This window comes from Myotis nattereri (genome assembly GCF_964212035.1).
Source record: "Myotis nattereri genome assembly, chromosome: 1".
Classification (NCBI taxonomy): domain Eukaryota; kingdom Metazoa; phylum Chordata; class Mammalia; order Chiroptera; family Vespertilionidae; genus Myotis; species Myotis nattereri.
In genome coordinates this window covers 31230334-31241961 of record NC_138075.1, presented here as the reverse complement: position 1 = coordinate 31241961, position 11628 = coordinate 31230334, and the positions used below count along the sequence as shown (strand labels likewise).

Genomic DNA, 11628 nt, shown 5'->3' with positions numbered 1-11628 from the left:
CACGAAGAATGGAACGGAATCGGTTCAGGTACTTTTGTGGGTTGTCTTGCTGACCCTGTGGATGTCGCTAATGTATACACATTTCATTATCTGCCAATGGTGCAATAACCACTGCTGACCAACCGACCTGTGTGCCTCTTTCCTGGGCCTGGCTGGGGTGGCAGAGTTGATCTGGCGGGGGTGCCTTAGAGGAGGCGGGCGTGGGGTGACTTACTGGGCCTGGCTGGGGTGGCAGAGTTGATCTGGCGGGGGTGCCTTAGGGGAGGCGGGCGTGGGGGTGACTTACTGGGCCTGGCTGGGGTGGGAGAGTTGATCTGGCGGGGGTGCCTTAGGGGAGGCGGGCGTGGGGGTGACTTACTGGGCCTGGCTGGGGTGGCAGAGTTGATCTGGCGGGGGTGCCTTAGGGGAGGCGGGCGTGGGGTGACTTACTGGGCCTGGCTGGGGTGGCAGAGTTGATCTGGCGGGGGTGCCTTAGGGGAGGCGGGCGTGGGGGTGACTTACTGGGCCTGGCTGGGGTGGGAGAGTTGATCTGGCGGGGGTGCCTTAGGGGAGGCGGGCGTGGGGGTGACTTACTGGGCCTGGCTGGGGTGGCAGAGTTGATCTGGCGGGGGTGCCTTAGGGGAGGCGGGCGTGGGGGTGACTTACTGGGCCTGGCTGGGGTGGCAGAGTTGATCTGGCGGGGGTGCCTTAGGGGAGGCGGGCGTGGGGGTGACTTACTGGGCCTGGCTGGGGTGGCAGAGTTGATCTGGCGGGGGTGTCTTAGGGGAGGCGGGCGTGGGGGTGACTTACTGGGCCTGGCTGGGGCAGCGGGATGTGTGGGAAGGGTCTGTTCTCGGCCGCTCTGCTCCCACAGACTTCTCTGTCCAGCCCCAGCTTGGCAACCTGTCTTGGGGGCAGGGGCTTCATGCCAGCCTTGAGCTCTTTTCCTCAAGGACCAAAGCTGGACTAAAGGAAGTAAGGGCGGGGTGGGGGGAGTGTTGTGGGGGAGGGTGGTGAACGGGACATTTTTCTAGTGGGCAGAAGTTTCCACTGTCTGGTGCCCTTTACTCTCTCTCGCCCTCATTCCCAGGGGACATCCTAGGAGGCGGGGATTCTGCACCTGGAGCCTAGAAACGTCTCCAGGCGGCTTGGAACACGGGGTGAGGAGTGCAGGTGCATGTTTAAGGGCTGCAGCCTTAGTCTTCATCTCTCCTCAAAGTGTCTGACTCAGAAAGGCTAAGAATGCCTCCCTCTTTCTAGTTGGGTTTTCTGCCCTTGGTCCATGGTGGACCTGCCTTGTTCTGCCCTGTTCCTTCTGTCTGGGGCCTGGGAGTGTCCCAACTAACGAGTTTTTCGAGATATGAGCCGTCTCTCGGCCGATTTTTTGCTTTGAGTTGCGAGCTAAAATTCGGGTTACGAGCCAGCTTCAGATACCCCACCGCTAGTTGGCACAGCGAACGTCACAGTGAACGCCACAGCATCAGCCCAGCATCACGTGTCTCACTCGTTCACTTTAAGATTTGACATACGAGTAATTTGAGTTACGAGCTCCGTCACGGAACGAATTGAACTTGTAAGTCAAGGCCCCACTGTAGGGGGTTGCGGGGCCCAGGTGGTAGAACTGTCCTGAGGGTCCCCACAGGTCTGCTGGTTCAGGGCCTCACGAGTCGTCTACCTTCGGGGGACAGACTCAGTCTACAGGTGGATGCTCAGAGTCTGCTGAGGTCAGAGGAAGCTGAGGCTGGCAGAGCCGACGGGCCAGAGACGCCCATGTTCTTCCCGCTGCCGTGTTCTGCGGCCACTTCCTGCCACTGAGGAGAGGGCCGGCTTCTACCAGGCACGCCTTGGGTCATGACATTGAGTAGCCACAAACCTAACGGAGCGAGAGCCAGGGGACCCGGGTATTGGTCCTGGCCCTGCCGTTCGCCTAGCCAGGCCACCTCAACTCTTGCTTTTCCCTCATCTGTAAACGAAGGAGGTGGATGATTCGCTGCTTCTCAAACTCCCTGCCTCAGACTCCAGCGGGTGGGGCCTGGGAAGTTGTAGTGAGTACTTTCCCCGGGAGATTCTCACACAAGCATCTGGATGCGTCTGAGAACCTTGGGCCAGCTCAGTGGTTCTCCCCGGCTGCCCATTAGAATCATCAGTGGAGCCTTTTGAAAAAATGGCTATGCCTGCATGTAGGGAGCGGCTATAGGGTTAAGCCTCGGACTGACCTGTTGGCAAAGCCACAAACAAGTCCCAGCTTAGAGGGCACAGCTCTCAGCATAATTAGGCTTGACCTATGACTCTCCCTAGATCCTATCTGGGTAGCTAATGGGCTGTGGGAGGTGCAGCAAGTGTTGCCAAAACAAGTGAAACTCACAAGGACACTGTAACTGTGGTGACCACTACCTTGTTTACCTCTGGCTATAAAATAAAGGCTCAGCTTGCCTCTGGATCTCTCTCTGGCCTCAGCCAGGCACTGGAGATCCACCTAGACCCAGCTTATTCTCTTGTCTTTTTTTTCTTTTTATATATATTTTATTGATTTTTTACAGAGAGGAAGGGAGAGGGATAGAGAGTTAGAAACATCGATCAGCTGCCTCCTGTACACCCCCTACTGGGGATGTGCCCGCAACCAAGGTACATGCCCTTGACTGGAATCGAACCTGGGACCCTTCAGTCCGCAGGGCGACATTCTATCCACTGAGCCAAACCTGTCAGGGCTTGTCTGTCTTTTCTAAATCCTTTGCTGCCCCCCCCCCCCCCCCCCAGGCTCACCGAGCCCTTGGCTGTGCTGGCACGGCACACCTACATTCCACCCCCGCCCGGGGCAGATGAGGCCTGGCGATTCTGGCGATTCTGATGTCCCGCGAGGACCTCTGTCCTGAGCTCTGGGGAAAGGCCTGCAGCAGGCCCTCAGATGGTTGGATGCATGGCCAACTGAGCTTGAATCGGTCTCGGGTGAGGCAGGACGTGGGTGCTGGCAGAGTTGGCCCGTAAGACTCAGAGACAAGCCAGAGAGTCTGGCTTGGAAATGGCTCCCGCCTTCCTTGCTCAACCAGCCTTCCTTGGCCCAGGGCAAAGGGAGGCAAGGCTTGTCAAATATGAAATGGAGAGAAATGTGGAGCATTATTGATTTATTAGAAAAACTAGTAAATGGGTTTCCTCTGTTTGGTGGAAGCACGTTTGAGCAGGTAGAGGACGAGGCCCAGTTGGCCCCAGGTTGCGTGGTCTGTGCCCAACAGGGTTGCAAAGTCCTCTGTAGCTGCCTCCTCCGCTATGTCCTCCCTGAGCTTGCATGTCCAAGGGACCAAGCCGCATGGCCCTTGGGCTCTCTGCCCCTCCCACTGAAGGGAAGAGGGGATCCAGGACCAGCCTCCGGGACCCTTGTTGCCCTCCAATAGGCAGGAAGGAAGTGCTGTGGACGGGAGCCTCCGACAGGCCTCCTGTGATGGGTGCTAGTGGGGGAGGGAAGCCTAAGGATCATCCCCCCTCAGCCAGAGTCCGTGGAGGCCAGAGGGTGAAGGGGCAGGAGGACCACCCAGCCATGCCCAGAGGGAGCTTCCTCAACTGCCCTGGGAGGAAGCCTGGTGTGCTGGTGTGGACTGGAGCTGTGTCGACCTAGTTTGGGAATTCTGTTAAAAGACTGCAGAGTAGAAAATGGAAGGACAAAAAAACCCAAAAACACCACAATTGCCTTGCAGGGCACCAGGGGCTTCGCCTCCATGTGGCATAGTCTCCCAAAGCTGGGTGCCTGCACTGTCAGCCCAGTTGGTGGAGGGATGTGGGAGCTGGCACTAGGCGGCGGGTCGCATGCAGCTGGCTACCCTTGACCGTTGGGGACCTGGCTGGTTGGGTCCTCGTGCTTCCTTTGGGGCCTTTCCATTCTTGGGGCTGAGATTCCTCGCTCAGGTGCTACTTTGGCACGCGTGGAGGGGAGGGGGCCCTTGTTCCTGGGCTCCCTCAAGACTGGCCTGGGAAGCAGTGGAGGGAGACTTGCCAGCACCTGCTCTTCAGCAAGGAACGCGCTCTGCCCGGAGCAGGACATGCCCTCAGATGTACCAGAGGCCTTCTTTCTTGCCAGGTGAGTATAGTTACCGCACTGCCTCCTGCCTCGGTTTCCCCAGGTGTAGGAAGAGGCTAGTGAGTGGTCTATGCTACGCTCCCTGTAGGTATAAAGAGGGCTGCAGGGTTAAGTGTACAGGGGCCACATGAAGGCCCTGGCTGCAGGGCGGGACCACCTGATCCAGGGATGTCAGGCTCCCATCGGAGAACCTCCCTCCCACGGTTCGTCCGCCGAGGTCAACTTCACCTTGACGTAGTGGCCTTGATCCCCGAGGAGTGCAGAGTTGTCCCGGAAGACTCAGGCTAAGTGCTAAGTGTTCCTGGGAAGGCCGGATGCCCATCCCCGGGTTTCTACCTGGCCTCACCCACTGCCGGAAGAATCTAAGGCTCCTTTTGGGGAGGGTGATGGAAGCAGCAGCGGCAGCCGTAGGGCCTCGTATTGTCTCCCCAGGGGAAATGGGCAGTGCCACCAGCTCCACCCCTCTGCGGGACTGAGCCCGTTAAGACACTGGGCTGGAGCTGCGTTGCTTTCGAAGCGCGGCAGGGACATCCCTGTGGACCCAGCCCCCTTCCCTCTGGAAGTCAACCTCGGCCGCCTGGGAAGGCCGTCCCTGTGCATCTAGGTTACAGGGCCCCTTTAGCTGTGCTTGGGGATGGGGTGACATTTGGTGACTTCTGCACTCGTGTGACTCCCCCAAGACCCAAGGCCAGGGCCTTCAGAGAAGCTGAGCAAGGGGTGCCCCACCTTCATGGCTCTGGCCCCAGCATTTGTCCAGCTGTCCATGGGTTGTGTGGTGAGGGTGGTAACCCCCAGTGAGGCCAGGTTTGCCATCCCAGGGCGGTAGGTCATACACGAACTTGGCTGCCTATCAGCCGGTAACCTCGGGTGGGACCAGCTATATAGACAGTACACATTGGGTATTTGGCTTTGGGCTGCTTGACTCCAGGTGCTGGGCTGTCCATCTGGTATCTGGGGACTGTACTGTCTCGAAGGGGGCCTGGGTCTGAGTTGATATTGCTGGTTCAGCTGCTACTGGGAGAGGTCCCAGCATGGAGAGGCAGCGCCTTAGGCAGTGTCAGGACGTGTCTACCTCCCTCAGGTCTGAGCGCTAGCCCTAAGCTTCAACGGAAGGTCTAGATTCTAGACTCTGGAAGGACCGCTGCAGAGCTTCCTGGCCCTTCTGCCACCTGTGGTGGTGGCAAAGAGTGCTGGAAGCAGCGGGAGGCCCCTTGCCCTTGGGACCCACAGACCTTGGAGGGGGGAAGGGATGTGGTGGCCCCTGAGGTGAGAGTCCCAGTTCTGAGGAAGCCCAGCGGGGAGCAGGGCCATCATGTCCCTCAGGCCCCAGCAGCCCTTTTCCCTCTGGGCCTACCTGGAGGCTCCTTCCTCGTGCCCGGGGGTGGCTCAGGTATTCCAGTGTCCTCTTCCCTTTCTCTGGTTTGGACCAAGTGGGGGGTGATCCCATGCAAGATCTGCTTTGGGAGTGGCAGCATCTGAGGACCCGTCAGCCTCCTGCTCTAGCTTGTATGGGGCTGGGGGCCGGTGCATCCTCAACATAGGGTGGGAGGAGGGCGTGTGCCTGGGAGACCGTATCCTACCCCCAGGCCCCGAGGCCCAGCGAAGCCAGGAGCCTGTGTCCCTGGAGCCGCTCTGCAGATGGTGGGGGAGCAGGCGTCGGGCAGGTGAAGGCAGCTATTGCAGTGCAGCGTGGGCCCGGGAGCCCCGCCCGGCCACTAGGAGCAGGCGGGCAGCAGGCAGCGGGCAGCCGGGCGGGAGGAGGGCTGTGGCCAAGGTCAAGGCCGAGGACGCCCCAGCCTGTCCTGGTCCGTCGAGGGAGGCACCGCGGCACCCGCAGCCCGGCCCCACCTGTGGGTGCCGCAAGAGGCTACTTCTTTTTGGGGAAGAAGCTGAATCTCTTCTCCTTGTCTTTCTTGCCAAGGCTGGTGTCAGGGCCGGTGACGGAGGGCAGGGGCAGGCTCTGGGCCTTGACGCGGATACTCTGGGACTCGTTGATGGCGGTGCTCACGCCCTGCAGCCAGGACAGCATCTCCTCCTGTAGGGCGGGAGGGTCAGGCCTCACACCTCCCCAAAGGACGGGAGGGAGGCCTTGGGACTGCCGCTTCTGAGGGCGCCTTCTCCATGTGCCCCTGTGTCCCAGGGGCTGGGCCAGGCTGCCCTGCACTTACCTCGTCCTTGCCATGGAAGAGCCACTCGCTGCCGTTGCTCAACCTAGGAGGACAAAGGGTTTCCTGTCCTGGGCCACGTCTGGAGCCCCTGCCCGGGCAGAGGGCTGGCTCTGATGCCACAGCCCCTCTCAGGCGCACAGCACCCGAGAGAGGTAAGAATCTGGGCCCTCAGCCTTTTTGATTTGAAAAATCCCTGTGGGGCAACTCAGGCATGGAGCTGGCCCCAGGTAGAGGCCCCTGTTCAGCCACTCCTGCCAGTCACACCACCAGGGGAGGGCGGTGGACAGGAGGCCTCACCTCAGTTTGAAGACGTGCTTCTTCTTCTTGTAGTTGGCAGCGATCTCACAGATGGCATGCCTCAGGGCCAGGGGCTCCTCCCCGTGGTAGGGCACCCCCAGGGCCAGGTTCTTGGCGTCCTTGTAGAAGGTCAGCTCGCTGTTCCTGAGCACGCAGTACAGGTGGTTCCAGGACCTGCAACGATGCAGACGGCCAGGTCACCCCCGTCCTGGTCCACGGCTCGACAAGTCCTAGAGCTGCCCCTGGTTTTGATGACACCATTTTTGCCCTGATAAATAGTAATACATTTTCTTGGAAGTAAAAGTCATCTCCATGTAATTTCATTTCCAAGTGTTAACTATTGTTAACATTTCATGTATTTCTAGTCTTTTTTTTCTATTCACATGTTTTTCTGCTCACATACCCGGGTGGACAAAAGTAGGTTTACAGTTGTGAGCATATGCAACAGAGTTTATTCTTGTATTATTAATTGTATTATTTATTTGTATTACCACTGTAAACCTACTTTTGCCCCCCCCATATATAGCTAAAATTGGATTATACTATATATCCACTTTTATGTCCTGCATTTATGCTTAACATTATATCATGAGGACATCCTCAAATCCTTAAATATCTCTTGAAAGTAATTTTGAATAGCTGTATGATATCCCATCACATGTATATAAATAATCCTTTTATCGGTGGACCAGGGGGTAAACATTCTTGTGCATAAACCTTTGCCGATAACGTTGATCTTACCTTGAGATACGTTTTTAATAGAATCGTCGAGTCTGAGACCAACAGCGTACACTTTGCACAGCACCTCCCCGTCCACGAGCACACTGGATTCTCAGTACAGAGCCGTGACGTGCTCAGCGCGGGGTTTTGTTTGGTGGTTGCTGTTATTTTTTTGTTTTGTTTGCTGTTACTTTTTGTTTTGTTGATATATGCCCAGCAAACTGTACTAGCACTTGTACAAGAAACGTATTTGTGCAAATCAAGGCTCGTCTCAGCTGGTGTGCTGGGTGACAACAGCGAGCTTGAAGCTGCTGTGGGCTAACGGAGCTCCCCCATGAGAAAGGGGGAACACATTGCCATTTCAGAGATGAACTCTGAGAAACCTTAAGCTCCTCTTCCTTCTTCCCCCTCCTCCTTTGCCTCCTCCTCATTCTTGCTTCTCCCTCCCTCCCTCCTGGAGGGCAGGAAGGTGGAACACTAGTAGGGCACGCAGGGAGGAAGGGCAGGGAGGTCGGAGAGAGAAGGTGACCTGTACAGGGCTGGCTGCAGAGCCAGTTCACCGAGCCCCGCTTCCTGACGCCCAGCTTCGGGCTCTCCTCCAGCCCCTCACCACCACCTTTGAGTTGTAGCCCAAGGAAGGCAGCTGCTAAGAAGGGTCTGGGTCTGGGAATACAATCCTGCCTGGAACAAACGGTTTAATCTGAGCTTCTGTTTCCCCATCTGGAAGATGGAAACCTCAATATCACAGGGCAGTCAGGAAGATTGCATCAGTCCTAACATCATGCCTGGTACGCAGTAGGAGCTCGATAAACGCTACTTTCCACCTTCCTGGTGGACTCTCCACATAGGCAGTACACCTCTTCAGGCAGGGGAGTCCCCAAATTCATTTCTGGAACTTGCATTAGCGTTGGCGTCCCCAGAACAGACTCTGTGTGCTGCCGGCTGGTCCTGGGACATGGCTGGCTTCGACCTCCTTGCCACCCAGTCCCTGGGACCCTGGACAGCGGCCTGAAGGTGGAGGCCCAGAGTCCTTAAAGAGGCATCTCTGGGTAGCAGAACAAAGCCAAGGGCGTGACTGCCTCCAGGTCAGGAAAGGACACAGCTTTTGAAGGAATTCCTCAAGGTCATGGAGTCCCTGCATCTACGCCGACCCCACTCTCCTGTATTATACAGCTGGGGAAACAAGCCCCGATTGGTACGAAGTGGGACTTGGTCAAGGATATGCTGTCAGTGCCAGACTGACCTACCCCGCCCTGGGATCAGAGTAACGGCACTGGTGGTCTCTATGCTGCTCCATAGCCTGGTCTCCGCATCAAAGAGGCATGTTATCATCATCTTACAAAGGGGGAAACGAACTTAGGCTGAGTAACTTGCACAAGGTCACAGCATTTGAACTTGGGACCAGAACTGAAGGCAGGCTTTCCCATCATGCCAGGTGTCAGAGGGGCGCCCAGGAACACTCACGGCCAGAAGTAGAGGGCACCCTCTCCCCCAGCACAGAACTATGTTGCCCAGGCTCCCCACCCACCGCAGCCTCTTCTCCACCCACCTGTTGGATGCCTTCTTGTTGGGCCCCTCCAGGTCGTGCTTGCGGCCCAGGTAGCCCTCCATCTGCACGCTGTGCCCGTGGTCCTGCTGGGCCGGCAGCGTGATGGGCTCGTCGCCCTCGCTCAGAGGTGTGTCCAGGACCTTGAGAGGCTCTGTGGCGGGCCTCTCATCCCCGCCGGATTTCTCCTCCTGCTCTTCCTTCTGCGGTCCCGGTGGGGGTGGCGGCTGCAGGTCCTGGGGCCACTGTCTCTCTTCTTCCCCCTGCTCAGGGGCACATGGGGGGAGCACACCTTGCTGGGGTTCTGCCCGGGGACGGCTGCTCAGCAGAACTGGGAAGCCAGCAGGCCCCCACCGGAGCCCAGTTCCCTTCTGCTGTGCCCCTCCTGGCCCTCCCTGGCTCTGCACCTGCTGTGGGTACCAGCTGGCCTGCTTCCCTAGTCTCTGCCCACGTCTCTGGCTCCATTCCCACCCCCCATCTGACATCAACAGGAGGTTCTTAGAGTGAGCCGAAGGGGCCCCATGGTTCTCTCATCGGGGGGTTTGGGACCCTGATGGCCAAGCCCGGCTCACCACCTGCCTCAGGCCCTACCCTGCCCTGTCACGTGCTCTAACTCCAGCCGAGTTCTCCGTGGGCTCTGGCAAGATTTCCTATGAAGGGCTGCTATTAGGCCGGGTTGAAAAACATGTGCATAAGATGAAGGGGAACTCTTCTGTTAACCTTCCCCTGTGTCTAAAACCTCAAAGTGAGGGCGCCAGGCCCTATGTGTCCCCCACGCCCTTAAAAAGGGAGAACCCAGCCTAGTTGGCCCTGCTCCTGCCATTTGATGGGGCAGCGGTTCCCAAGCCTGGATGCCTTTGACGTAAAACTCACCTTGAGAACGCGAATGCAAGAGGCCGGGACCCTGCCTTTATGCTGCTGCTTTAGCCTGGAGCGGGGTCAGCGCATCGGGCTTCCTTCATAAGCCTTTCATGCATGCTAATGTCGGAGGGCGGACCGTTGCCTGTAAGGAGTCCCTGCCCTGGGGAAGGACTGGCTTTGCCTCCCTGCACCTCCCCGTGGAGGGCGGGTGCTCCTGGCTGCCCACGCTGAGTGAAGGGCCTCCAGTGGAGCCACGCGCTGTGTCAGGTGCCCATGAGAGGGGAAGTAGCCCTCCCATTCCCCAGCTGGGCACCTCCTTATGCAGAAGCCTTGATCTGCCCTGTGCCTGCTGCAGGAGGAGAAAGCGGGCAGGCCAGATGGGTGGCTCGCCTACATGTCCAATGAGCACCAAGGAAGGCAGCCCAGCTCAAAGCCATCCGGCCAGAACCTTGTCTCAAAGGCCTGACTGCGGAGACCCTGCAGCGCCAGATGGGAAGGCCTTGAAGGCCGCCACTCAGCCGCGTCTGAACACCCAAAGGACCAAGGGCATCAACAGCCCAGGAGCTCCCCAGGAGGTAGTGATGAGATGGATCCCTTTTCTACTCCTTACTCCAACCACTGAAGATGAGTCGAGGCCCAGAAGAGCAGACCCCTGCTCCCCACTGTGGCTCCTACAAAAGACACAGTCAAATACGAAAGAGAGAGATGGAGGATGGGAGGATGTGGGCACCGTCTTGGACACCAGATTGAAGCTTTTAACTGAAATAGGTTGGGTAGACAAAAAGTGACCAAGGTCTGCCTGAGATAGCGCTAAGGAATGGAAAGGGAGGCTCAATGGCCATGTTCGAAGGCAGTGCTTGAAAGAAAGATGAAGCTGGTCATGTTTATATTCCATAAAGCGAGGGCTGTTCAATAAACAGGTGTAAGTTGGGGTACCACTAAGATCTTATAAAAGAAAGGATAACATGACTGGAAAAGATCGAAAACCACTATCCTAGTCAAATACCTTCAATTTATGAGAAAATCTTTGCTCAGAGAGGTTAAGTGACTTATCCAAGATCACACAGCTTACAAGTATTGGAGGCAATTAAGAACGTGCATTGCAGAACTGGACAGACCTGAGTTTCTATCACATCTATAGGGCTCTCATCCTTTGCTGTCTTAGAACCCCCTGAGAGTTGTGGCCAGGCCACCCTCATTTTCATGCATTTGCACAATTTGCATCTTCAAGAGCACAATGAGCCAGCATTGCCCACAAGGATCTGGAGGCCCAAAGCCTGGGTGTCCTCTAGCACAGAGGAAAGGCAAGAGTAACAGGAGTAGGGCTGGAGCCTGGGTTTGGGGTCCTTCTGGGAACCCCATCAGGCCAACCCTCTGATCTGGTGTAAGGTTTGGGAGGTGGACAGTATTGCAGAGTGAAGCCTTTTCATCCCTTCCCTCTCCACCTGGCCGTGCTGCTCCTCCCCGCACCTGCCCTGGGGTCTCGGGAAGATGGCATGGCAGACATTGGGTGGGGAGTCCGCAGACCCTCACAGCCATGCCTGACCCTCACCCAGCCTTCCCCTCCTGGGTCTGGTCTTACTGGAGGCCTGTGGGTCCACATTTTCTTCCTACACTTTCACTTCCATTTTCCTTCCTTTTGGGAACTGTCCTCTGAAAATAAAGATGCATTTCCCCAGGACTGCTTTCCAACATAACCACCTCTCTCTGCTTCCTCCCAGTGGGTGCCCAGCCCATTCCCTGGCAGGGGCATCCAGAGGCCAAGGCCCCTGTGATCAAAAGTTAACTGGCTGGGTCATGGGTTGGCTTCGGAAAAGGGGCGTTTCCAATGATTTCTTAAGTGCTCTGGACTGTCCCCATGGAGAGATTTAAAGTGCACCCTGTCCTCTCTGTCCCCACCGCCAAGGCCTGAGGAGAAGGCCCAGGGCTGATGGCTTCTCTTCCCCTGGCTGGGGGAGGGGACACCGATGAGAAAGACGGTGGCATGG

The 11628-nt window shown here is 57.2% G+C and overlaps 1 protein-coding gene across 1 annotated transcript in view; it reads right to left on the bottom strand.

The window, feature by feature from the left end:
* Positions 1 to 3086: 3086 nt before the first annotated feature.
* The window catches only part of SPTB (spectrin beta, erythrocytic), a gene marked incomplete at its 5' end in the record, with an annotated part of 64053 nt that continues 55511 nt past the window's right edge, over positions 3087 to 11628 (bottom strand). Inside the window, 4 exons of the mRNA XM_081086052.1 lie at positions 3087 to 6083; positions 6217 to 6259; positions 6514 to 6687; positions 8783 to 9042. Coding sequence (XP_080942178.1) covers positions 5916 to 6083; positions 6217 to 6259; positions 6514 to 6687; positions 8783 to 9042 — 645 coding nt within the window. The 3' untranslated portion in view covers positions 3087 to 5915. The remainder of the gene's footprint in view (positions 6084 to 6216; positions 6260 to 6513; positions 6688 to 8782; positions 9043 to 11628) is intronic.